At 36.7% G+C, this 27,752-nt stretch overlaps 1 protein-coding gene across 19 annotated transcripts in view; it reads right to left on the bottom strand.

Annotated features, from left to right (window-relative positions):
* DCC (DCC netrin 1 receptor) overlaps positions 1–27,752 on the bottom strand; it is a 1,196,048-nt gene that overhangs the window by 331,592 nt on the left and 836,704 nt on the right. For all 19 annotated transcript variants that reach the window (XM_512137.8, XM_063795721.1, XM_063795722.1 and 16 more), the window contains exon 9: positions 25,485–25,639. In XM_512137.8, coding sequence (XP_512137.2) covers positions 25,485–25,639 — 155 coding nt within the window. The remainder of the gene's footprint in view (positions 1–25,484; positions 25,640–27,752) is intronic.

Genomic DNA, 27,752 nt, shown 5'->3' with positions numbered 1-27,752 from the left:
AGTAACATAGTATCTGTGCAGGGTTTTTTTTTTCTTTTTTCCCTAATGGGGTCTGTAGTAGCACCCTGTTAATCAAATGTAACTATATATTTGCAGTAAAGCATATGATACTCATATCAAATTGTTTACATTGTTAATCAAATGTAACTATATATTTGCAGTAAAGCATATGATATTCATGCCAAATGGGCTCATTAGAGACTATGAATAGCCTAGCATGAGGTCAGGTCAGGTTCAGATACAGAATGTGTTAAGAAAAAGCTTCCATTTTGATTCTTTGCAAATTTTGTATTTTTTCATAATTTTGTATTCCTGCATATGGACCTGTATATAGCTTGTAAATGGTAAATGCAATGGCCACACTATGGCTACCTAAAATCAATAAATGATACCACCATTCCAGGTTTAACTACAGCCTTACTTAATAATGTTGTCTGTGTATTTTCCCCAGGCTTGGATAACACCTAGCTTTGGACAGATATACATTGTAGGCCTGTAATACAGTTCTGAGAGTTTGAACTTCCATAGCAAAAATAGCATAGGAAAAACTGACTGGCATGAATCTGTTGATACACTTCTTAGATCAGCGTGGAACCTAACAGTATAACTCTGCATCATTTTTCAAGATTTATTCCATGGAACCCAGGCCCCTTATGGTATCACTGCTCATACATTCATTTGGAAAAGTATTTCTATTCATGGCAGAACATGTATTAATGTCACCTTCACGTATTTCCCATCAGTCCTGGAACCTTGAGATTCCTTGTTCTTAACATTGTATTTTTTTATCTTAACAAATTACTGTGTTTTTTTCCTTCTTGCCATTAAAAAGGTATTAAATAATTTAAAACCAAAGGAAATTTTAAGAATGAGGATAGTGCATAGAACAGCCATGTTTCCTTTATCCAGACTTACCTATTGTCAACACTTTGAAATATATATACCAAAATATTCCTTTCTATATAATTACATACACACACACACACACACACACAAGAGAATCTATATATCATCAGAATAAGCTATCCAAATCATTTCTCCTTAATCCTAAATACTTTAGTACATATTTCTTAAAAATAAATGTATATATGAATAGTATAGTTCTCAACTTCAGTGAATTTAATATTAACACAATACTTTTATCTAATCTTCACCTGCATTTTGGCAACTGACCAATAATGTCATTTGTGTAGCACTCCCCTCACCAATTTAGGATCCAGTTTAGGGTCAGGTTTTGTTGCCATGTCTTTCCAGGCTGCTGTGAGTTGGAATAGTACTAAATACATTGACTTTCAGGCAACTGATATTTTTAAAGAATCTAGCCCCTTTTTATAAATAAAATGTTCATCATTTTGAATGTGTCTCTGTCTCATGTTAGACTTAGGTTATGCATTCAGACAAATGAAATGTAAATGGTCTGTTCTCAGGGCATCACATCCAGAGGCACAAGCTCTCTCTCTGGCCTCATTTATGATTCCAGAACTGAGTACTTGGCCAAGCAGAATTTGAAGGTCCCCTACGCTTTCCCAGCCCTCTACTCTACCACTTACAACTAATAAGCAACCCATGGGGAGATAACGTTAGGACCATATAAATATGCTTGTTATCAACATTTCCCATAGATTTAGCATCTACTAATGGTTCTTGATGGAGTCCATTTCTAGCATGGTGGTTACGAAATAATGATTTTTTTTCCTATTCCAGCATTCCTTTCTCTACATTTACTTGTTGACACTTAGCATTTGACTGTAAGCAAAAGTCCATATTTTTCTCTTTTGTGAATCTTTTATTTCAATGGGCACATGGATTCCTTTTTATAATCTATAATTCATTATTGTCCTTAATTATACTGGTGTTCAAATTTACCCAGATTCAACTAGGGAAGCTCTTTTTAATCGTTTTTCTCTGTCCCTGTGACACGCCCCATTATTTATTGGAGTACCTCTTTTCTTTTTGGCATAATATGTTCCAGGCTCATCTTGATCTTGCCTCAGCTCTAGAAAAAGACATTCCTTCAAGGTTTTCTGGTTCTTTTAGTGGGGAATGGTATAAAGACAAATATTTGAATCCTAGGTGTATAAGTTGCTACTTGAGTGCATTTGCTTCTAGGTCTTTTAGGTGAACAGAGCTAAGAAACATGTGTGCACGCATACATACGCACACACATATATTTACACAAATGTTTATATACATATACACAGACAGTACATATGTTTCATGACTCCAAAGTAATGCATCCCATTCCAATCCATCTCTACTGGGTTTTGTCTTGCTCTCCTCATTCCTCTTTGATGTGTTATTTCACAGAAAACCCTTACTCCTAGAGAGTTGTATTTTCACAGACACTTTATGAGTGTCTCCACTTCAATATTCTTCCAGGAAGAAATACTTTTTCTATGAAAAAGCTCTATGTTCCAAAAAGGAGACTTTAAGAGACAAAGTTGAACAACGAGGAGTCTTAAAGTGTACAGTGATGCATTAGTATTGTGTTATAACAAAGAAGACATTTCCTTAATGGGAAAAAAATGAAACAAAGCAAACCAAAAATGTGTCCACTAATATTGTTCAAGTGGATGGTCACAGTACTGTATTTTAAAGAAAAAAACATAAATAATTTGTATGCTTGTATTATTATTGATATATTCACAAAGACAACACACATATTTCAAGAGGGGACATTTCTGATTCTGAACCTATTATTCCTCTACAGAAGGCAGAGAAAGGAACGAGAACATTGAGACTGAATGACCTGTTAAGATATATGCTGTATGTGAGGGATCCAGAATTGTGATATGGTGCAGACAGTGCATAAACATGTGGCCCAGTTGATACGTAAAGTACTCATTGAATGTGTTCCTTCTTGCTCTCTTGTGGCCACATGGAAAGGGTGTTCTTTGTTGTGAACATGGCTCAATCTGGGAGGAGAGATTTGGATTTTAAAATGACCCAACTACAAGGGCATCACTCGTCCTGTGACTTGTAATACATTCAAAGCAGGTGAGAGCTGAGCCCTAGTTTCCCAAGCAGAACCACTCCAGGAGGACTGGGAGATGAGTGGGTATCTGGGGGAAGGGAAAGGGAGGCAGTGTGTGGGAAATTTCTGCTCATCTCTCCCACTAGAGCACAATGGGGTGATGTGACACAATTCAAATGGACTCCAAGTTTCAAGGGGCAAAGGAGAAGAAAATGCACCTTATCTGATCCACCACATGCACAGTAGGTGGCAAATTTGCTGAGAAGGAAGGAGTGTGAGGTGTGCCCATATCACTCAGAGTTTTCTGAGGTTCCAAGTGTGGCATGGAAGAGAAGCTGCAAATGAACTGTTCATCCAGAGTGAAACCTATGAGAATATGGAAGAGCAATCTGAGAGAGCTACTCAGCAATGCAGGGGCTGTGTATGGTCTGGAGCGGGAGGTCATGCACAGCCTTACCTGACCATGACTCTGAGAATCATTGAGGCTTGGAAACTTCTGGGAAACAGATATGACAACCACACACACACTTCCGTCAGGCATCATGGGGGAAAATAGACTATAGGAATATCTGCAGCTCAAAGCAGTATCCCCATAAGAACAAACATGAGGCCACACTCCTCTCCTGCTAAGCCTAGCCAGGGCTGCTCAGTGTCCTGGTTCTTTGTCCCAGGAGAACGGCCAGTACACATTCCATTGAGTTGTGCAAGTAACTGCAGCAACTGTCTTTTCCACAAGGATATGCACAATGTTGCTACATAGAAGGGACTCATTAAATGTCAGTCAAATGAGTGATTTTATATACAGTTACAAATGTTACCATAAATCACAGGCCTAAGGCACATTATGTAGTCTAACCCATTTGATTTTGTTGATTCATCATTGTTACTAAAAGGGATCAGAAAAGAGTGTTTTCTTCACACATCTGGTATGAACTAAAATCAGTACATGTGTCTATGTGTTTGGTGTGCATGTGAGCCTGTGGGCACTTTTCCCCATCTGATAATTTCTTTATATCTACGTAGCTTAATTATTATTGGCGGGGAAATATCAGGCAGTAAGTACCATAATTTGCACTCAGTTTACACTGGTACTGCCAATCCCAATACCCTGGGCATCAACTGCACTCTTCTGGATCATTTACTTTAAGTATTCACAATAACAGGATGCGTTTTCATCAATTGCCAGCCAAATGAGAACATTCGATTTGTTGGTGTAAAGTTTCCAACTGCCTTTTTGTTTCCTGAGAAATGACTGCCCTTTGGTACTAAATTGTTTTCTACTTCAACTCTTTTGTTTTAAAATTTATTTTATGATCTGATTTTCAAATTATTCTCATATGTTAAAATAAAAATTTCATAATTGTATGATTTGAATAAATATGAATATCAAAATATACATATATTTCATATATAAAATATCAGCGCTCTGAAATAGACCAAAATAGTGCTTGCTTGTTAGATATGTGTTTACTGCATTCCTGGCTAGTGTCGAGGCTCTGTGTTTCACTTGAGCTATTAAATGCTTACTCATCTTCACAAAAATGCCAGAAATTCAAATTCATTATTTCCCTAATATTTTCCCTTTGATTTATAGGTCATATATATATATATATATGGTCTTACATATATATGAAGAATATATTATTTATGTTAATTATGAAGATATGTATAGGTATGCATGTACATATATATACTTATACATTTATTCAGCTCCATATCCATAAAGTATATTTTAGTATAATTTATATACTTTTACATATGTGATACATTACATGCACATGAGCTGCAAGAGAAAATGAAATAAAGGGAGACTCAAAAATGTTCAACAATGAGGCTGGATGCAGTGGCTTATGCCTGTAATCCCAGCACTTTGGGAGGCCGAGGTGGGAGGATCATTTGAGGCCTGGAGTTCAAGACCAGCCTGGCCAACAAGACGATACTCCATCTCTACTAAGAATACAAAAATTAGCCAGGCGTGGTGGTGGGCACCTGTAATCCCAGCTACTCAGGAGGCAAAGGCAGGATAATCCCTTGATCCCTGATCCCTTGAACCCCAGAGGCAGAGGTTATATTGAGGCAAGATTGTGCCACTGCACTCCAGCCTGGGTGACAAAGCTAGACTCCATCTCAAAAAAAAAAAAAAAGAAAAAGAAAAAAAATTTTTAACAATGGGAATTAGATGTGAAATCAATACCGTTAACAGCTTCAGCCTTCCATTTCATTACATTTTAGTATGTCAGTCAAGGAACTTAATGGGCTTAACTGCTCATCATTTCGAAGATGTCTTTAATATTCCTCACTGATCCCCTCAGTTGGACAATAATTTTGTGGCAAACTGCTTCTAATTTCTCCCCATCTCCATTCAAGTTACCTATTTCTTCAAAGAATGGAAAGATTTCAGAATAGATGCATAATCTATGCAAGTAACTCATCAATCAATGTCAGCCTATCCAACTACCTTTTTTAAATTTCAATATTTCATTACAGTGGAAATTCATTATAACACCTGTATCTCAGAACAAATTAAGTACTTATGTTGGAGTAAATGAGATGTATTACATGTCACTATTTGCACTGGGAACAGTAATCTCTGACTATATATAAAAATTTATAGTATAACAGAGCACTTTATAATGAGAGCTTATTGGATATTAACCCCAATAAACGGCATATAAAAGTTAGCCGAATCTTTAATAAAGCATGATTGATTACATATAATCATATTGAAGACAGGGTGTGCGTGTGTGTGTCTGTATGTGTGTGTGTGTGTGTGTGTGAGAGAGAGAGAGAGAGAGAGAGAGAGAGAGAGCTGCTCAGTTTAATGATTTATAATTGATTAATTATAGATGACAGGATGTGTGGTTTTTTATCCCTACTCTACCTATGATAGGAAACTGTCATTAGCATCAAAGATTCCATGAACAAGCCCCTGAAATTATCTGCACATTAGAAGTTGTAATATGTATATTTTTTGAGGAGTAGGGTTCTTAGCTTCTATCATTGTATCTGAGCTTCTACCATTTCTATCCCCCAAATTTTAGCTGCCAATGGATTAGCTATCTCTGGTTTCTTTTGGTTGTGAAAATCAGTGATTCTTTATCATCAAATCATTCGTAGTGATTGTTAATTACTTTATAACGGGAAAACATAATTTCACTTTAAAGAGCTATCTTCAACTTTTAATCAAATGCTACTGTTTCAAAGCTAAAATGTGTTTGTGAAATAGACTTCTATTTTATTTTCCAAATCATCGGTATTTCAAAGACATTTGAATTCATCTGCTTTAATTCACCAAATATTTTAGGTTGTATAGGATGTTGGGGCTCCTGATAACACATAGCATATATGAATTAATACACTTTTTATCTTTTCTTTCTCTTACTCTGTTTTCATTCAACTATCTAAACATCTGCCTTCCTGTCTTCCCTTTACTGTAAGAAATTTGATATTTGCAATAATCAGACTAAAACCTAAATTATGATTTTTCATATATGTTTCTTTAAAAATCTTGGGAACTTAATTAATCCTTTTCAAAAAAGAATCTGAATATGAGGTTTTCAAAGAAAAAGCTTTAGAAGGATCAAGGCATGCCACTATCTTCCTAATACTGAACGAGGCTGATGTCTCCGAGCCATTATACTGATGTTTCTCAGCTGGAAGTCCAAAATGAAGATAAATGTTAGTGTCAGGGAATATGTAGTTGAACATTTGAATATTTAAAGTCTTTTTTAAATGACTGTGTAGTACAATGAGTTCTACTGTTCCAAAATCATCAGTTTAACAGCCACTGTTAAAAAAAAAAAAAACTAAAATAAAAGTGGATTTGAAGAAAAACTGTCACGTGTTGTCATTGCAGTAATGACCTATAATTCACATAGCCTCAATTCAGGTCAGAATTCTGTGGCTGATTCTATCCTTTATTAGTTTGCTAATTTAAAAATGATTCTTGAGCCTATGTTTAAAAATGAATAGCAAAGGACCTAAGTAATCATCTGTAGTGATCCAAATGGAATTAGACCACAAAGCTCTCTCCCTTTAAGCAGCAGCTTCCATTGCTGATGATCTGCTTAGTGAATGTGTTTCAAATGCAAGCCATTTCTGAAACTACTTACATTTATTGATAATAAAGTGTATGCTTTGATTGCCTCTTTGATTTTTTTTCTCCTGTAGTTAACAGCTTTAATGATATTTCTATGAAATCTGTTTCTATTCTGTATGGGGAATGCAACATCAAAAAGCCTGCAGGCAATGTAATTATTAACATAATGAAACCTCTCCTTGACTGAACTGTACATAGTTAGGAGATACGACAGTAATTTGGCTAGGAAGAAGCACAAACTATAGGGTAGATTTCTATTACAAAACCACAGGAGTCTGGCAACATTTGGTTGGAGGAAGCAGTTATTACCTGTTCATTTTACTTTTAGTTTTAATATTTTCTATCTGCTAACACACAATATTCTAAACTGCGCCATTACGTATGTGTGTATAAATATATATAGAACGGATGCAGATATGGATAAGCACACACATATATAATGTGTGATATAGATGATGGATGTAATTTATATATTACCTTTGTACACACATATGTATATGCTTAGATATTAATGAATATTTTTGGCAGCTTAATAGAAAAAAACTTCAGTGACTCCCTGTGAAGAAAATAATCTTCAAAGCAGATTTCTTGTGATTCAACCTAGAACTGGAAACAGTTGGATAATAAAGGGATTACAAGAATTGACCTCCAGATAAGGTCTTTCAGGAAGACAGCTCAGATTTTTCACTAACACAACCAAGTAGTAATAACCTTGTGAAGTATGTAGAATATGTTTTTAATGTAGGGCTTTTTGAATTTTACTTTGGAAAACATAAGCAATGCTTAGTAATGCAAAGTGTAGTGAACAACGAAGATTCTGGACTGCATGGTGGAAGTCTCAAATTGTTTCAAGTGCTGATTTCTAAGTAATGTCAAATGCAACTGTTTTTGTGATCTACAAAAACTACCTACACACACCAAACGGAAGATAAAAACTTAAAGTTTCACCCAAATGTGCTTAAGTTTACATATTAAATGTTACATGTACACATTACTGACAGCTTGATGTCATATACGCCTAATCATACTGACTTAAAAATAATTCCACAGTAGCCTGGGTCTCATTACTCCCCATTGTGATTGAAATGTTTAGATAAAAGTACCAGGTGATTTTAAAGTCTAATAATAATTTCTATGTGTTCAGCATACAGTGCTTTCTCTAGAACTATGAACTTTTATTAGAAATTTTCAAGGAACTTAGGAAGGACAAAATGCACAGAAAACACCTAGAAATGAACAATATATCATATATAATCAAGGCTAAAAATTATCTGGACAACCAAACATATAGGAATTCCAGAAATAGATCTATTGATGAGATACATAGGAATCTGGGATGATAACGGGGGGCTTAGTTAAGAACATTTCTTGAAGAACAATTAAGAATTGCATAGATGGATGAATGAAGGATGAATCCGATGAGACAGGACACATCAGGATGAATGGGTTGAATGGGTAACATACTTGACATGAGCCTTTCCAGAACAGAACTTACAAGTTGGGAAATGGAGACAAAAACGACCCTGTACCTCGTGGAAGGCTTCAGATATGAGGTTTTCAAGTAAAAACAATGAGAATAATTCCAAGATGAACTAAATTAATGATCGCACATTTCATCTCGTATTGAGGAAACCACATTTTTCCCCAAAGCATGGAATTACCATTAAGTTGTTTTCCTAATAACCACCATCAACAAATCAAATAATGTTTTGCCAATCTCAGAAAAATGTAGTCTCTTTCATGAGACTCAAAGAAAGTTTAAAAATCATCCATTTTTTTCAAGATGCTTGTCTCAGAAAATTCAGTTTAGGTACAAGTATTCACAGAACTCTAATTTTCAAATGAATTGTCAAGGCCTTTTGACAAAATCACATAGAAAAGTCAGAAACTATCTCTAAGATAACTAGTGCTTTTTTAAAAAACACTTCAGGTAGGATTGAAACATCTTAGTTTTGATTCCTGAGTCAAAAAACCCCTTCTCCTACTTGATATTAGTGTATCCTTGGGCCAAGTATTAAATACTCAGAGCATCATTTTCTCAGGTATTCATTATTTCTGTATCGCAGAGCTAGCATAAGGATTATATGAGATTATATGAAAAAGCAAGTGTTCAATATAATATGTTAGTTAATATTGTTACCTGAAATCAAGACCCTGAAGCTTTTTTAAATATTGGTTAACTCATTAGACAATTGGAGGAAGAAGTATTTAATCTTCTTAACTGTCAGTATTGTTAGAAGAACATGAAGAGATGATGTATGCAAAGGGGAGATGGAAAACATAGCATTCCATAGATGCCTAAAAGGATGTGGCCCGAGTTCTGACCAAGATTATGCTTAAAAACCAAACCTGGGCCGGGCGTGGTGGCTCACACCTGTAATCCCAGCACTTTGGGAGGCCAAGGTGAGTGGATCACCTGAGGTCAGGAATTCAAGACTAGCCTGGGCAACAGGGTGAAACCCCGTCTCTACTAAAAATACAAAAATTAGCTGGGTGCAGTGGCACGTGCCTATAATCTCAGCTACTTGGGAGGCTGAGGCAGGAGAATCGCTTGAGCCCAGGAGGCGAAGGTTGCAGTGAGCCAAGATTGTGCCATTGCACACTCCAGCCTGGGCAACAGAACAAGACTCCATCTAAAAAAAAAAAAAACAAACAACAACAAAAACAACAACAACAAAAAACCACCACCACCAAACCTGGCCAACAGAGTCCCTGATAGAAAAGCCAGGATGATCCAGACGTGTGACATCACCGATATAAATGGAGCCTTTTAACCTCCTCATAAATAATCCACATAGAGTTTCATTTGTTGTTATATCTCCATACTCTACAAACCACAAATTGATGTTTAATTCTTTAGAAGACTCCCAAGCAGAAACCTTCAGAAAGGGCATTTACTGGCTTCTTGCTTACTCCACATTGATTTGAGCCTGTATATATCTCAAGATTGTATTTCTGCATGCAAAAATCTCAGTTCTCTATAAATAGATATGCACCAGAGGCAGGTGTCTTCAGCTTATGCGCAACTCAGAGTGTTTCCCATGGTGATAATGTGACTAAACCCAGCAACCTTTCTCAAAATTGGCTTGTATTATGGTCAGTATGGGAACAATCAATATCTGATGTTTGTAGTTTTAATAGAGCAATAAATGACAGGTATAGATTGCTTTTATAAAAAAGCCCTGCTGTCATTTATTAGAGGAAAAGGAAGCAAGTAATCTTTTTTCAGACAGTCAAGTGAGCAGATTTTTCTACATAATGAAAAAAAGATCCTACCTTATAAGATACCATCTCTTCGGGGAATCAATTTATTGTTTATCTATTTCAAGGCTTTAAAAGATAAGGAACTGCCTTGAGTAAACTGGCTCTTTTGGGAGGGAATATAAATTAAAGAAGAAATTTAGCACTCTATTCTCCTAACACGTAGGTTTCACGGAAGTCAGAGTTCCGGGATGCTCTGATGCACAAGATGCCAGCAAATCCCATCTATTACATCTTGGGTAACAGAGACCAGCAGTAAAGGGTATACCCTCCAGAATCAGAGATTTAGGGTTCAAATCCAGAAGACTCACTCAAGCTATGTGGCTAGGATCAAGCTATTTAATGTCTTTGTGTTTAAATTTCCTTATTTAAAAAAAAATGGGCAGTGCTTACCAGATAAGTTTGTTGTGAAGATTAATAATAAATAATATATGAATTATATCTGGCACAAAGGAAATGCTCAATGAATGTTAACTATTTTTACAGTGTTCCAGGCACTGCGGGGATTTGAGGGGAAAGAGTGAACACTTCCATAGAACTCACAGTCTAATATGGCAGGACCCTAGGTGCAGGGAGGAGAAGAGTCCAAATGAGGTGAGAAAAATTCTCGGGGGCAGGTCCATGCCAGGCCTTAAAAGCCTTGGGAGGATGTGGATCTTTTATTCTAAAAATCAGAAAGAAATTCCCATTTTAGGCATTTTTCACTTTGACTACTGTACACAGACAGAGTGAATTGAAGGGGGCACAGATGAGTGTTTAGATACCAATTGGTAGAATATTCCATAGTCCAGAAGAGAGAGGAAAACAGCTTGAATTAGAATAACGGCTGGCCATGGAGATGAAGAGAAGGGCAGGGATTTAAGAGCTATAGGGAAGGTAAAATCAACAGGACTTGGATTGGTGGTAAGAGAGTGAAGTTGATGGAAGCATCAGGAATGACTCCTGCAATACAGATTTGCATAGCTAGGTGATTCTGGTGTTGTTCACTGAGAAAGGAAACACTGGAATAGATTAAACTGGGCATGTGTGTAGGTGGAGACGTGTGGGTGAGTGAGTTCACAGGTTTGCCACCACACTGGCTTTGAGGCAGTTCACTGTATACAGAGATGTCCAGCTGGTTATTCATTCCTGTATGAACACTCATAAACTAACATCTTCCCCTATCTTCTCTTCTTTTAATTTATAAGCTCCCAGTTAGATAATTTCACACCCTACTTCTATTAATGGGCACATCACAAACTATTTTCTTCTTTATTTCTTCTTCAATTTCCTGCTTTTTCTATTGATTGATAGTCAGCTGCTTTTCAGGAAGACCAGCTAGTCTCCAGATCTCGTGATCATCTGTTTGCTCTGTTTCCCACCTAGCTTAACTCCTCCAAACTTACACCTTGATCTTTTTTTAGGGACTCAAAATAATTTCCCTAATTAACAGACCAGACTGTGCTACGGTACTTTATTTCTGAGCAATGTATATGTACATTGAGGAATTTTTCTCACTCTTTCTCCATACTTGAAAAAATGAGCCCAAGATAAAATATCTTTCCCAATAGCAGCAACAATAAAAATTCCAGTAACAATGAACTCAGGTACACATCTGACCTTGACAATACTGAAATTAATATTCACTTTGCGATTTCGCTGACATTTATCACTGAGAAGCACCTTTAACGCCCTTCCACATACATGCATGCAATGGAAAGATTGATAATCACACAGGGCAGAAAACCTAGTTTTCCCGTATCTCTAAGAGGCATCTAAAAGGTTTCTGGTCGGCTGACTGAACCACCCTGAGGATTAAGTTTATTTTATTTTCAGTATTCAAAAGATAAGAAGTTTATTAACCACATGGAAGGTTTGGGCTTGTTCAGAGATAGCAGCAGGAAGACAAATAGACTTCAGCAGTAAATCGTCTCACAGAAGTTGGAGAATGACTTTAGGTAAAACTGAATACAGGAACCCTGGTGTGCTGCTCTGGATCAAAAATTCCCCTTTCTCTAGCCAACCCCACTGCCTTTGCTTTTATTTCTATTGGTGACACAAAGTGCCAGATCAACAGGAAAAAAACAATGACTGACTCATGCTCAAGAGCTGTTATCATGCTGAGTAAACACTGAGTAAAATAAGGAAAACAGTTAACTATGAATGTTATTTAGATAACTTTTAGAAACAGTTATTTGAGAAGAGTTAAATTTAACCACTGTATTTTGGTAACTCGAAAACTCAATTTAATTTCAGATTGTCAACCTTCTTGACTTCCTTTTTTTTTTTTTTTTTCTTTTTTTTTTTTTGAGACGGAGTCTCGCTCTGTCGCCCAGGCTGGAGTGCAGTGGCGCGATCTCGGCTCACTGCAAGCTCCGCCTCCCGGGTTCACGCCATTCTCCTGCCTCAGCCTCCCGAGTAGCTGGGACTACAGGCGCCCGCTATCACGCCCGGCTAATTTTTTGTATTTTTAGTAGAGACGGGGTTTCACCGTGTTAGCCAGGATGGTCTCGATCTCCTGACCTCGTGATCCGCCCGCCTCGGCCTCCCAAAGTGCTGGGATTACAGGCGTGAGCCACCGCGCCCGGCCTTGACTTCCTTTTGACTGGACATAAGACACAAGCAATATACATATAAGCAATCACTGTCCAATATGAATATAAGCTACAAATACATGTAATTTAAATTTTCTAGTAGGCACATCGAAAGTAAAAATAAGTGAAATTAGTTGTAATACTACAAAATTAAATATTTTTAAAAAGATTGGCAAAAATACTATAAAAATATGAGGTTATAAAGAAAATATAAAACATATTATATCCAAAGTGATAAAAATTAATCAAGCTGTTTAAACACTCTGTGGCATAAATAAAAATGTGATATGTTAAATTTATTATTATATTGTTTTTGCTCTTAAATAATATGTTAGATAATGAACCATACCACCAGAATGAACATCTACTCATTTCTGGGAGTCCTCAACATTTTTGTGAAGAGCTTATACTGAACTACAAGCCAATTAACCCCTCTGAAGAACAGAAGTAGTAATCATTATTTTTTATTTCACTGCAAGGCCATAGGAGAGGGCTTTGAATCAAGAAATTCAACTGAGAGTTAAAATCAAATAGGTGATTTATAGCAGATGGTAGAAATTATGTGCCTAGCATGGTCGTTGGCATGACGGTTAGTATAATTCATCCAGGCTGGCTTAATCTCACCAAAGCTGAGATTTTTGGTTTGTTTGTTTGTGTGTTTCTTAAGACGGAGTCCGCTCTGTCTCCCAGGCAAGAGTGCAGTGACGCGATCTCGGCTCACTGCAAGCTCCGCCTCCCGGGTTCACGCCATTCTCCTGCCTTGGCCTCCCCAGTAGCTGGGACTACAGGCGCCCGCCACCATGCTAGGCTAGTTTTTTGTATTTTTAGTAGAGAAGGGGTTTCACTGTGTTAGCCAGGATAGTCTCCATCTCCTGACCTCGTGATCCACCCGCCTCAGCCTCCCAAAGTGCTGGGATTACAGGCGTGAACCACTACGCCCTGCTGAGATTTTAAAAATATTATGTTGTCACTGCTATGTTTTCTGAACTAATTTTTATCAATGGTGAATTAATAAGAATTTTAACTCATTAAAGAACTGTTGTCAAAAGGCAATTAATGTTTGATCATTTTTCCTGAAACGATCATGGCTAATCTTAGTTTGTGTATACACACACACACACACACACACACACACACACACACGAGTTAGCAGTGTAGTAGGAATATTATGCTAGGTTCAAACTCTGGCTCTGACACTATTAGTTTTTTTTGCATTTAATTTTGTCATATCTAATGTAGGAGTTGGGTTGGGCCAGAATTCTTGCTTACAGGATATTTTACAGGTCAAAGTATTGCTATTCTTCTGAAGTTGAAAGATTTTAAGGTGATGGCACACAATTACTGTTTCAAGGCCACAGGTGTTAAAAATCAGAGTCCTGGCCAGACATGTCGGCTCATGCCTGTAATCCCAGCACTTTGGGAGGCTGAGGTGGGTGGATCACCTGAGGACTGGAGTTCAAGACCTGCCTGACCAACATGGAGAAACCTGGTGTCTGCTAAATATACAAAATTAGCCGGGCGTGGTGGCGCATGCCTGTAATCCCAGCTACTCGGGAGGCTGAGGCAGGAGAATCACTTAAACCTGGGAGGTGGAGGTTACAGTGAGCCAGGATCGTGCCATTGCACTCCAGCCTGGTCAACAAGAGTGAAACTCCGTCTCAAAATAAAATAAAATAAAAATCAGAGTCCTGTTGTTGGCATCAGTGTCTGGAAGAAAACCAGGGGTTTTTATCAACTTAAGGTCAAACAGTAGAAATCCAAGCATGTGGTCAATGTCTGTAACAGATCTCACAGGCACCTTCAGCAAAATCTGTTATTTGGCTAACTTCATTCACTTATTAGTTTCCTTTAGGCCACCTAAGCAGTTTGCAGTCCTTAATATTCAGAAAGTGCTATGTCCTACAACTTACAAGACAGGGTTAGAATTCTGAAGAAAGGAAGAAGGTAAGAGCATATCAAATATGATTTTAAGGACACTAGGGATGTCTGTAAATACCAACATTTCTACTTTGCTTGAGAGGCAGTGACTGAAATGGTTTCTAAAATGAAAAATATAGTTTGCTAATTAATGTATGTATATACCTGTATAGACATACACTTTAATTTTCTATATGTATACATATATGCTATATGTACATATACAATTATATATATATACACACTATATATGGAAAAGTTTATATATATATAAAATTGTGTTGTCATTGCTATGTTTAAAGCTGCCTGTGAAAACTTACTAACAATGAAAAGTTTATATATATATATAAAATTATGTTGGCATTGCTATGTTTTAAGCTGCCTGTGAAAACTTACTAACATTGACCACAGGCTTGGATTTCTACTGTTTGACCTTCAACTGATAAAATCCCTAAAATGTTTTTCTTCCAGACACTAATGCCAATATCTGGACTCTGATTTTAACAGCTATAACCTGAATATATATACACACACATATATACATATACACATATCTACACATATATACATATATACACACACACATATATATACATGCACATAAATACATACAAACACAATATATACTTCATAGTTTGCTCAGTCCTCCAACAGATAACACTGAATCGTACTAAGAATCTGTAAGAATTCTTACTAAGATTCACAGGGCAGTATATCGGGTTGAATAGTACTCCAAAAATTCATGTACACCCAGAACCTCAGAATGTGACCTTATTTGATGACATATCTTTGCAGATATAATTAGTTAAGACAAGGTTATACTGGATTTTGGTGCATTCCAAGTACATTATAAGAAGAGAAGAGGACTCACAGAGACACAGAGAGGAGAAGGCCATGTGGAGATGCAGGCAGAGACTGAAATTACGCAGCTACCAGCCAAGGAATGCCAAGGATTGCCAGAAGCCACCAGAAGCTAGGAAGAGGCAAGGAAGGATTTTTCTGAAGCATTTTCAGAGGAAATATAGCCCTACTGACACCTCGATTTCGGACTTCTAGGCTCCAGAAAGGTCAGAAAATACATTTTGTTGTTTGGAGACACCAAGTTTGTGGCACTTTGTTAAGGTAGCCCTAGATAAATAATACAACACCCAAATGGGTTAACAAGTTCACTTACTTATTTCTAAGGGAGACATTTGAAAAATCAATGAAATTGACGTAAATTGTGTAAGATCAGTTAGCAGTGTTCCTTAATGAGGCTTTTCTAGTGCCCCTTCATATTATCCCGATACAAGCAGTATGATCCTTATTTTATAAAAATTTGAGAATCAGACCAGGTAACTGACTTCGCCAAAAACAAACAGCAGAATACAGAGAAATCTCAGTCTAGAACACAGATCTTTTGCTTATTTTTTAAAGTGATATTTCCATTTCAGGAAGAGAAACTGTCATTATTGTAAGCCCATTGTTTAGGATAAGCATGCCTGTACTTAGGAATCTAGACATAGGCCTTGGGCTCTCACTAATGCACTGACATATTCTATGGCTAGCCTTAAAAGCTCTGGTCCCCAGGTTTATTGGTTGCACATTTCAATGGTTGGAATCTACTATCTTAAAGTGTTTATGAATTTAAAATTATGTTTCAGGGCACCGGGAAATGTGTTAGACTCTGGGTACCCAGAGTTATAATTTATAACACCAATTATAGATTTAAATAAGAGGACAATGTACAAGTTACTAGCACTGACCATGGGCTTAGAGTTCCATTGCTTGACTTTCAATTGATACAAATCTGTGGTCATTTCCTTCCAGAAATGAGTGACACCATCTCAGCTTTGACTTTAACAGCTACAATTAGAAGCAGTAATTGCTTGTCATAGGCTTAAAATCTTTCTATTTTAACTCATGGTAATCTACGCTCCCTGCAGAATAGCCTGTAATCAGAAATTCTGTCCCAACTCAACTCCTCATTGCATGGGATCTTGGGTTCCCCAAGGAGAAAAGATTGGGCAATTAAAGTAACATAATGTAAGAACATTGGAGTTAAAGAAAAATAGCTAAAGTCATATTATTGACTTTTTATGTAACATGTAAAATTCACCATATATTACAGCAGGCAGAATATAACCTGCAGTTAAAAGAATCCATAAAATAGTACAGTAATTTAAAAGGGAGTTTTACTTAATTTTGGTGGAGTGTTAGATCAGATAATTTCTAAAATATACTAAAATATTTTATACTAAAAGGCAATATGGTTTGTGCATCAAATTATATCTGCGTTAGATTATGCATTAATTACACACTGAAACTTTGTAACACTAACTTTAGGTTAAAAAAAGGAAATAGAGCCAGGCACGGTGGTTCACACCTGTAATCCCAGCACTTTGGGAGGCCGAGGCAGACAGATAACGAGGTCAGGAGTTCAAGACCAGTCTGGCCAACATAGTGAAACCCCGTCTCTACTAAAAATACAAAAACTTTGCCAGGTGTGGTGGTGTGAGCCTGTAATCCCAGCCACTTGGGAGGTTGAGGCAGGAGAATCACACGAACTCGGGACGTGGAGGTTGCAGTGAGCTGAGATCACACCACTGCACTCCAGCCTGGGCAAGAGTGCAAGATTCCATCTCAAAAAAAAAAAAAAAAAAAGAAAGAAAAGAGAGAGAAAGTAAATTTGATTCCACTTCTTTGAATGTTTGTGTCCCCTCCCAAATTTCATGTTGAAATTTAAACCCCAATGCAAATATTATAATAATCTTTTAAAAGATGATTAGGCCATGAGGGCTCTACCCTCATGAAGAGATTAGTCCTTATAAGAGGGCTAGAGGGAACAGCTAGCTCCTCTTTTTTGTCCTACCACTTCTTCCACCATGTGAGGACACACCGTTCATACCCTCTGGAAGATACAGCAACAAAGCCTCATCTTGGAAGCAGAGACCAGCCCTCACTAGACACCAAACCTGCTTAATCTCAGACTTCTCAGTCTCCAGAGCCATGAGCAATACATTTCTATCCTTTATAAATTACAGTGTCAGGTGTTTTGTTATAGCAGCAGAAACAGACAAAGAAAGAAACTTCTGCCCTTATTTTATTTTCTATCCCAAGCATGTTATAAAAGGCTGGATACATAGTTGGTGCTCAATAAATACTTATGAACTGCATGGAAAAATATGCTCTAAAGATGAGGGAGTGCTTCAATACACATGTGATTAAAATGCCTTATTCCTTTCTATCTTTACCCTTTCTCAGTGGTGTTCATCAGCTCTCCATCAAAGCAGTTGCCTAAAGCAGCTCAGCTCATGTCCTTGGAGTAGAGTTTCATTCAGCTGCACCAGCATGACGACAATATCCCCAAAGATGTTCATGCTGGCTTTTGCTCTAATTCAGCTTAGCAAACCAACTGCTTTCACGTTTAGTAGGGCATATAACCAAACTAGGCGATTAAACCCAAATCAGATCTACTTAGGGAACCTCTTTCTCCTAGACTAGTTGACCGTGCTGCCTGAAAACCAATAATTATTATGACACTTTCTTATCCCCTTTCCTACACTCCCTTATGTCTATCTATGAGAAGTTAGCTTTCTTTCTATGCAATTTCTCATGAAGCAGATAAATTTTCTAGATGTTTGGTTATACCAACTGAAGAAGCCTGAATCATACTGTGTGCTCAAAAGAAGAGAGAAAATAAGAGAGCCAGCAGAAGCTTCTTAGGGAAATTACACTTATGATATACCACTGTTCAACCCAAGCAACTAGTAAGCTATGTCCTTCGCTTTCAGTTGAACTTCGGAAGATGCTTATGTATTTTTCCAGGTAATGGATTTTTAATGTGATTAACTAACTTAAGTAAATAAACAGCATATCTTCAGGTCTAGATTCTCTGGCCTTTAAAAAATCATGTCTATTAATTTAGCACATAACTTTTTTGTTTTGAACAAAACTGAACAATTTTGTTCAGGGAGATGAAATCTGTGAAAGCTGTTTTTAGTGAATTCTATTTAAAGTTGTTTCCACTAGACTACCAGTTCCTTGAAAGTTAGGACCATTTCTGACTTGCATTTGTATCCTCATTTACCAGCATAGTGCCTAGACTGCCACTGTCTGAGAGAACTTTCTGAAATAATGGAAATGTTCTCTGTGATCTCCAATACAGTAGCCAGTAATCATATATGAATTCGTGAGAGGTGGCTCACAAGAGAGATAAGTTGAATTTTTGGTTTTTAATTTTATTTAAATTTTAAGTGCTACTAAGAAGTTGGAATAGGGCTATTGTGACTGACAAACTGAATTTTAAATTTTATTTTATTTCAATACTTTTAAATTTAAATAGACAAATGTGGCTTGTGGTTACTGTACTGGAAACTGTAGGTCTAGAACTTAGCACAAAATAAATATTTTTAAATGAATGAAGAAAGAACACAGTGACTCACATTTGCTTTGAAGTCTTCTAGAGGTGATTAAACAACCCATCATCTCAAGCCTACCTCTAATCCTTCCACTAATATATGTCATTATCAAAGACATCATACCTAGCCTAATTGACCATTAAATCCAAATGAATTCCTTAAGCCTTTGGTCACAGAGGATACTAAACCATAAGTTTTTAACGTTCCCCATCTCTTATTTATAACACCCGAAAACATTTTTTTACATCCAGAGACTTTTAAAATAATGTATTTGTATGCTACCAAAAAAGATGTAATGCCAGTGCTTATCTTTACTTCTTTCCATTATTTATGTCTGGCCATGTACGGGATCAGACAACTGAATTGTTGTCGAGTGGACAGGTTTGCCATAGTGGTCATCCCAAATATTTATTCAAATCTCAGTGCAGTGCAGTTAATAGTTGTAAATCAAGTGACAAAAGTAATGAGCTAGACAGAGCTGTGATCAACTTAGTTTGCTTAATTTATGTAACCATACTTTAATAAATATAACTGATATTTTATATCTTTCCCAAACCATATTCTACCAGCATCAACCAACCAATGACAGCCAAGTGTCACGTAACAATGTTTTGATCAGCAACAGCCCACATATACCAAGGTGGTCCCATAAGAATATAATGAAGTTGAAAAATTTCTATCGCCTAGTGACATCTTGCCATCATATCATTCTAATGCAATGCATTACCTTTTCTATGTTTAGATATGCTCAGATGTACAAATATATACCACTGTGTTATAATTGCCTGCAGTATTCAGTACTGTCACGTGCTGTACAGGTTTGCAGCCTAGGAGCAATAGGCTATACCATATAGCCTCGGTGTATAGTAGACTATACCATATAGCCTAGGTGTGTAGTAGACTATACCATATAGCCTAGGTGTGTAGTAGGCTCTACCTTCTAGGTGTGTGTAAGACACTACTATGTTCTCAGAAAAATGAAACAATTAATGATGCATTTCTTGGAATGTATATCCTTCCTTAAGTGACACATGGCTTTATTTATAAAACGGCAATGCTGTGATACATCTTATGGGATAATGTAGCACTTTCTGTTCGTAAGACTTCAAAATTTAGACAAGCCAATCTATAACAGCCTGCCAAATGCTAAGGAGAGGTTAATTAGGGAGAAAGTAACAGAGTATGTAAATGCGCTGACTGTATAGTGATCAAGCTAGTTCTAAACTATAAATGAGGTATTATATTAGCCTTATTTACCCAAGTGATTACCCTGATGAGTATCCCACTTTGTTTGTAAATGTAGAGCAGTTGAAATTACGTTCTTATTTGATCCTGTTGGGTCAGGGAGCTTTTTTTTTTTTTTTTTTTAAATGAGATGCCAGGCAAGACCCAGCGGCTGCCCACGTGTTATCATATTTCATTTTTGCAACTTAGGAAGAAGAGGAATAAATGATACTCCCATTTATAGTTCAGGAAACTGAGGTCTCGATGATTGACAAACTTGCTCTAGGATACAGGTAGTAGTGTTGAGAGACATTATTTGAACTTCTCTGTTCTTTTCCTAACAACCATACAAGTAGAGCCATATTAGAATTTTTAAAATCTCATGAAGGAGGAAAGAAGCAAATATGGCTATTCCTCTAGATAATATATTCTAAAGTCACTCAACTTGGTGGGTTGCTTTCACTCATCTTTCTAGTGTAAAGAATATAATAGACTAAGAATATTACTTACAACTCTTAAATATAAAAGAGTTTTGTAGGTAATTGAGTTGTGGTCTTGCAAATAGGCTTCCCATTCTAACTCAAGCCCTCAAGCCAGTATGTGGTCCATTTTAACATCCTTTATGATTAAACCGCCTTAACAGGATGTTAAAGGACTGCAAATAATAATTCAAAAAATCTCCACATGTGGTATGAAAAGATTAGACAAGTCTTAAGCAGACAGGGACTTAAATCCTGGCTGATAATACGGTAGAGAAATTATATACCATAAAGGCAGGGGAGAATGGGCAAGGGTTTAGCAAAGGAAGATATCATCAGAGGACACAAACCTTCATAGAAATCAAGCCTTTCTATTTCGAGCAATTATTTCATAAACTGGATCTTGGGCTGTCGATCTCTTTAAACGATTACTACAAAATGTATGCACTTTTAGAAACAGTTGCCGGCTGATTTATATTTCAGACATATTTTCCATCAGTTTTATTCTTTGCAAATACGGTTTGTATAATAGAGTTGATATTTTCAAATAATATGAAAAACTTGAAATTCAATTTGTATACAAGCTATGTAATTTTAGTGTACAATTACTACATCACATTTGGAAAACATTGATAAAAGCAGCATCCAAATGCATACTCAGCTGAGACCCATTTTCAAAAGATAAGATCATTTTGTCAGAAAAGAAATATTGATGAAAACGTTTTCTTTAACCTCATCTTGCCGCTAAATTCTGATAGTCTAGTGAAGTCATAAAACCAGCCCTCGCATTTTCTCTTAAGGACAGAAAGATGGGCTTATAACAAAGAGGGAAGGATGGCGGGAAGGAGGAAGGGAGGAAGGAATGGGAAAGGAAAGGAAAGGAACCATAGGATCTCTGGTATATTCCATCTTCTTCAGTAATTGGGTGTCTTATTGAGCAGGCTTGGAGAAGATGAAGTAAGTGCTCCTTATCCTAGAAATACTTTCAAATTGCCAGAATGGCATTTTATGTTACCAACAGAAGATAAAATACACATGCAATGCCTATCACTCATGATAATATAATTAATTTATTCTAATGTCCGTAAGAAAGACGGCAAGTGAGTTTAGCAGTACTCAATATACATGAATTGAAGCAATTGGCTAACTCTTTTGCACATGTAAAGGATATTCTGATTGTCTTGTTTATGCAGGCTACTTTATTCCTAACTACTTATCTACTCAGTAAGGGATGAATTATCCAGTGGCAATGTTCAGTGAAACAGAATCAAATCACAGTGCAAATAAACAATGATCTGCAAAGGTATCCTTATTCCATATATTGGTAAGAAAATGGGTAATTTAATAGAACAATGCTGTTACTTAAGGCCAAAATATGGTTAGCATTCTAAGGCTGTTATTGCTGCCATTAATGAAAAAAATTCATGGCCGCATCATGTTTCTAAAGCAGAAAGATTCTTCATTTTCATTTCTTAGAGAATAGAATTTATATGTGACAACAATACCAACAATCAGCATGTTTTATTCAGTTAGGCTTTTGTTATTTTATGCCTTATCATTTACGCTAATTGTTAAGCAAAGTAAATGCTTATAGAGACTTGGGTCCAGTGAGGTGCTCTGCACAAATTTTTCACACTGCTTTCTGAATGGGAAGGAATGTGTGATATATAAAGCATAGACGTGGCTGTCATTGTAACTGGATTACAAGACTGATTTGAGGAGGTGGATGCAGTATGATCTGGGCATAAGAAATTAACTAGGTAATATGCTGCAGCCATAACAAGTCATGAGCCCACGAGCAAATCTGTGACTCAGATTGTTTGTATTCCATTTACCAACTTCTTATAAGTTCCCCTACTCGAGTTGTTTTGTTATTGTTACATATTTAAAATATTTGCTTCCCCCCAAATCTGCTGAGATCCATAAATACTGCTGCTTTATTACTCACATATGCTTTTCTAACATGCCTCATGCAGCCTGGAACAGTGTTAGGAACATAATAAATGTTTATTAAACATACTTATGAATTGAGTTATGTCATTGTTTGTGTTTTACAAAGTTAAGGCCATATGTGTGATACAAAAACAATCATTATTCTTTTTAACTTGATTATATTAAATAGCAGAATATATTGTATCATTTTATCATAGTTTTAATTTTTTTTAATTTTTATGGAATGAGTGTTCTTAGTGTCAAAAAGGAAAATACTTTACTGTCCCTTGGCTTGGGAACGTTGGTGTTAAAAAAAAAAAAAAAAAGAAGTAAAATTTTAAAACACTGAAAATTGCTTTCTTAAGTCGAATGCTTAGAAACAATAGTATTGATCAAGGAAAAAAAAAATGCTCATTCTTACAAAGCAAGGCTAACCAACCAGGATTTTTATCAGAAATGCAATGTAATCATGACTAGTCAGCTCTGAAAAGTACAGTATAACAATTTTACGATAATTTTAGAACTAGGAGATGAAAAATTCAGATAATCCATGGAGATTTGATCTTTTGAAAATGAGCATGCTTTTAAAGTTAGTTCCAATACTGGAAAATTTATCAAGGATTTCTTTAAGGAATTTTTCAAGAGTTTTTAAATTGTTGACCTATCTATCACATGACATATACCATATATAGTGTGTGTGTATTATATATATGTAAAACCTAATTTGTTTTTAATCAAAAATATAAAACAGTCATAAAAGTTATTGATTTTACATAGATGATCTATGAAGAGAAATTCAATAAAGCAATTGAGACTCAAATGTTCGGCTGGCCGCGATGGCTCATGCCTGTAATCCTAGCACATTGGGAGGCCGAGGCAGGGGGATCACTTGAGGTCAGGAGTTCGAGACCAGCCTGGCCAAAATAGTGAAAGATCATCTCTACTAAAAATACAAAAATTAGCTGGGAATCGCTTGAACCTTGGAGGCGGAGGTTGCAATGAGCCGAGATTGTGCCACTGCACTCCAGTCTGGGCAAGAGAGTGAGACTCCGTCCCAAAAATAAAAAAAGAAGATTGAAATGTTATGTTAATATAGACATTATGAAGAGGAAATTGGCATTGTTTAGTGATTTAAATCAGTACAGCAACAAAACATTGCCCAGAACAGAAACCTGGGAGCAGGACCAGCTCATAGGCAGCAAAGGGTGAAGTTGTGCAAGGACTCATGTTCTGCTGTAGCCATCCCATAATCTTAATAATTTTTAACAATGTGCCCCTGTGTTTTTATTTTGCAAACAGAAATTATTTGGGTCCTACAAATTATTATTATGCCTGGGGGCCTGCATTTCCAAATAATTGTCTGGAACCTCAACATGACTATGCTTTTGAAGTTGTTGAGGTTTTTATTTCTGTGAGGCAACTATTTGTAGTACTTGCACAACTTAGCCCTCTTCCGTCCCTTCAATTAATACTTTATTCCAATTTGTTATCATCTTGTCTCTGTAGCCCTGGCCAAATGAAAGAAAGGATGGAGATTCTGTTGAAAGTGCACTCAGACTGTATCTCCTGCTCTCTCTTCTTCGACTTGCTGATTTAAACCACCCAAGAAGTGATAGAATACAAAGGTTACTCTCTCACAATTACCAGTTAAAATATTTCCAATCTCTACTTCACTTTATTCCCAAAATACAAGAGGTGATTTTGATATACCTCTTTACAGTTTCATGTAAAATGAACAGGAAATCAAAATATCATTATAAATTTTGTTATATAAAAAGGAAATAGGTACAGTTAGGTGTTTAACATAAGGCAGCTTGTTAACAAGTAGCCAGGCATTTCATTTTGATTTTAAATTCCAATTGTTTTTTTAATGTGAAACCAAACAAATTTGGCGAATGGCTCATCAGCAACTAATCTTTTCAAAAAACATTAGAAATGCACAAGAAAAAACAAAATTTTGTCAAGTACAGAAATAGTTTTCGATATGTAATTTTGGAGCTCTTCCTTTATCAAAGTTGAAATCATTGAATTATACGTTGGTCAAAGAACATTCAGCTGCTCTACTTTGTGAAAAAAAACATAGCTGAATCTAGTGATTCAAGGTAGAGGGAGTGAGATTATCCAATAGAGGTTATCTCTCATATTCCTCAAATCTCAATTTGCTTTTGGTAGGTTTTTCAGTGCATGCGGTGCGTGTTCAAGCTTTTAAATTAGTCCCTGGATTTAGAAATTGTATGTTATTGTTCTTTTACCTTTGATGTTACACTCTTTACAAACTCAAAAAATCTGAAAATTCAACAGAGGAGGCTGAAACTCAATGATGATGATAAAATACTGTCAGGCAGAGTAAATCACTTTCTTAGGAAATGAATATGTAGACTGCATAGATAGATTAGGCCTTTATAGAGGTTAATTTGCCATTACGGTATGTGGCCTAAGTGAAGAGGCCATTCTATTTACAACTTATCTTACTTTTAAAAGTCCTTGAGTTATATAAGTTTACTTAGAAGAAAAAAAACTGTTCTTCGCTTTTGTCACTTCGCAAAGGTTCTGTGAAAGAATTCAAGGATATTGCAGAGGAAAATAAATACTTTTTAAATGTGGCCCGTTCCTTTTCATACTCACACTCAGGCTGTGTGGCCACCTTGATGGGTTGAGAACTCTCTCCCGGTCCCCATTCATTGTAAGCCACAACTCGAAAGGTGTACATGGCTTCTGGCTTCAGGTTTCCCACAGTGAGCTGAAGGGACCCAGGCTGTGTTGTATTCAATGCTCGTTCCCTGAGAAATCAAAGTTGCAGAGAAAGATTATTCCAAAAAGAATACCTTCAGCCAAAATCTGTATTTGATGTGCAAGAGTAGTGAGGTGAACCAAAAGGTTGCTCACTCATCTAATGTTGACTCTGGGACATAATTCAAGACCTCAGATTTTCTATAGAAAATAAACTAATTGGAAGGACCTACAAATAAATGTTGCAAGGATTCTGGGGAGTTTAAGATTATGTCATTCTCCATGAAACTTGCAAACGAAAGTCTTTTTCCTCAACACTTTACAATTTGGAATTCAAAACCCATGAAAAACAAGGAGCTATTAAAATAAGGAGAAACATCTGGAATGTAGACAGGAAGACGAGTTTTGTAAACATCCGGCTAATGACAGAAATCAAGGTTTCAATTATTCCACAAATCGGTCTTTGTCAGTATTGCCAACAAATGCATTTATGCATTTTCTCTCATTGTATGAAAGGAAAACGCAGATGCTAAGTGTTCTATGTATGGAGCCTGAGTCCCTGTGGTTACTTTAAGTGCAATTAGTGAAAGTAAGTAGATTCCTTCCTGCGTGAAGAGAAACTGTAACATAAGCCTGTTTGTCTTGCTCTTCAAGCCACATCTCTATGTGTTCAATATCAATACATTTATAAACTAAAAACTTCCTCAGTGTTGCAAACTAATGAATTAATCTACTGATCATGGTTGCATTTATAGTGCGTATTAAGAGATGACAAACCGTTTGGATATGGATGCTGACATTTTAGAAATGGTAACTCTTGAAATATTCTTTTTTTTTTTTTGAGACGGAGTCTCGCTCTGTCGCCCAGGCTGGAGTGCAGTGGCGCGATCTCGGCTCACTGCAAGCTCCGCCTCCCGGGTTCACGCCATTCTCCTGCCTCAGCCTCCCGAGTAGCTGGGACTACAGGCGCCCGCTACCACGCCCGGCTAATTTTTTGTATTTTTAGTAGAGACGGGGTTTCACCGTGTTAGCCAGGATGGTCTCGATCTCCTGACCTCGTGATCCGCCCGCCTCGGCCTCCCAAAGTGCTGGGATTACAGGCGTGAGCCACCGCGCCCGGCCGAAATATTCTTTAAGGACACACATAATTCTACACCTTCTGAACATTCTAGATATCCTCATTGGAACTTAACATATAGCTGATTGAACTGAGTGAAGAAGGGACTTCCTCTAAGATTCTCAATTGTTTCTCAAGGTTTCTATATCTAGATAATATCTCTTGCTTCTCAGTGGAATTATACGTACACTTTAATTTTGCCATTCAGATATGTTTTGGTTTTGGACATATTTAAAATGAAGTATCTTTTTCTGCCAGGGAAAATTAGATTTTCAAAAAGTAAAAGTTCTAAGTGCATGAATGATGATGATTCCTGGGCATATCTACACTCTTAATATGACTGATGGCAGAGACTGGCTCACTGATCCTCAAACCCGAAATTTCTGCTTCATGTACTAGACTGTATTTTCCCGCTTCCCTGAAGTCTAGTTGAGGCCATGCGACTGAGTCTCATCAAGAGGTTGAGTGTATGTGATGTGATGTGTGCTGATTCCAGGCCTGGCCTAAAATAAACTGCACATGGGTAATTCACCATGTTCTCTTCCTCCACCTGTTGTCTTGAGGTAGGGAAGCATGATGACCTTAGAAGCCACATGGGTGATGATGGAACAATCAACATTTGTAATAATTCTAGAGAAGAGCTGGGAAAAGAACTGACAATCAGTAACATCCCTTCCATACCTTATAGAGTCAGAAATAGTTCTGAGCCATTATATATTTTAGGGCTTATTTGTTATAGGGGTTAGCATCATTTTATCTAGCACTGCTAGTATTTAAAATATGCACCGTGAGTGGCTGCCAGGAGCTAAGTGATGGGAGAACAGGACGTTAGTGTTTAATAGGTAAATAATTTTAACTGGAGACAATGAAAAATTCTGTGGACAGATGGTGGTGATGGTAGCACAACAAGGTACATGCGCTAATACCATAGAACTGTACACTCAAAAATAGTTAAAATTGTAAAATGAAAGATATGTTTTACCACAATAGAGAAAAAGCACCCTGTATGAATCTGGATATAGCCTGAGGTTTAGGCATTCTTTTAG

Source organism: Pan troglodytes, chromosome 17 (genome assembly GCF_028858775.2).
Source record: "Pan troglodytes isolate AG18354 chromosome 17, NHGRI_mPanTro3-v2.0_pri, whole genome shotgun sequence".
Lineage (NCBI taxonomy): Eukaryota > Metazoa > Chordata > Mammalia > Primates > Hominidae > Pan > Pan troglodytes.
This window is presented reverse-complemented; position numbering and strand designations above follow the sequence as displayed.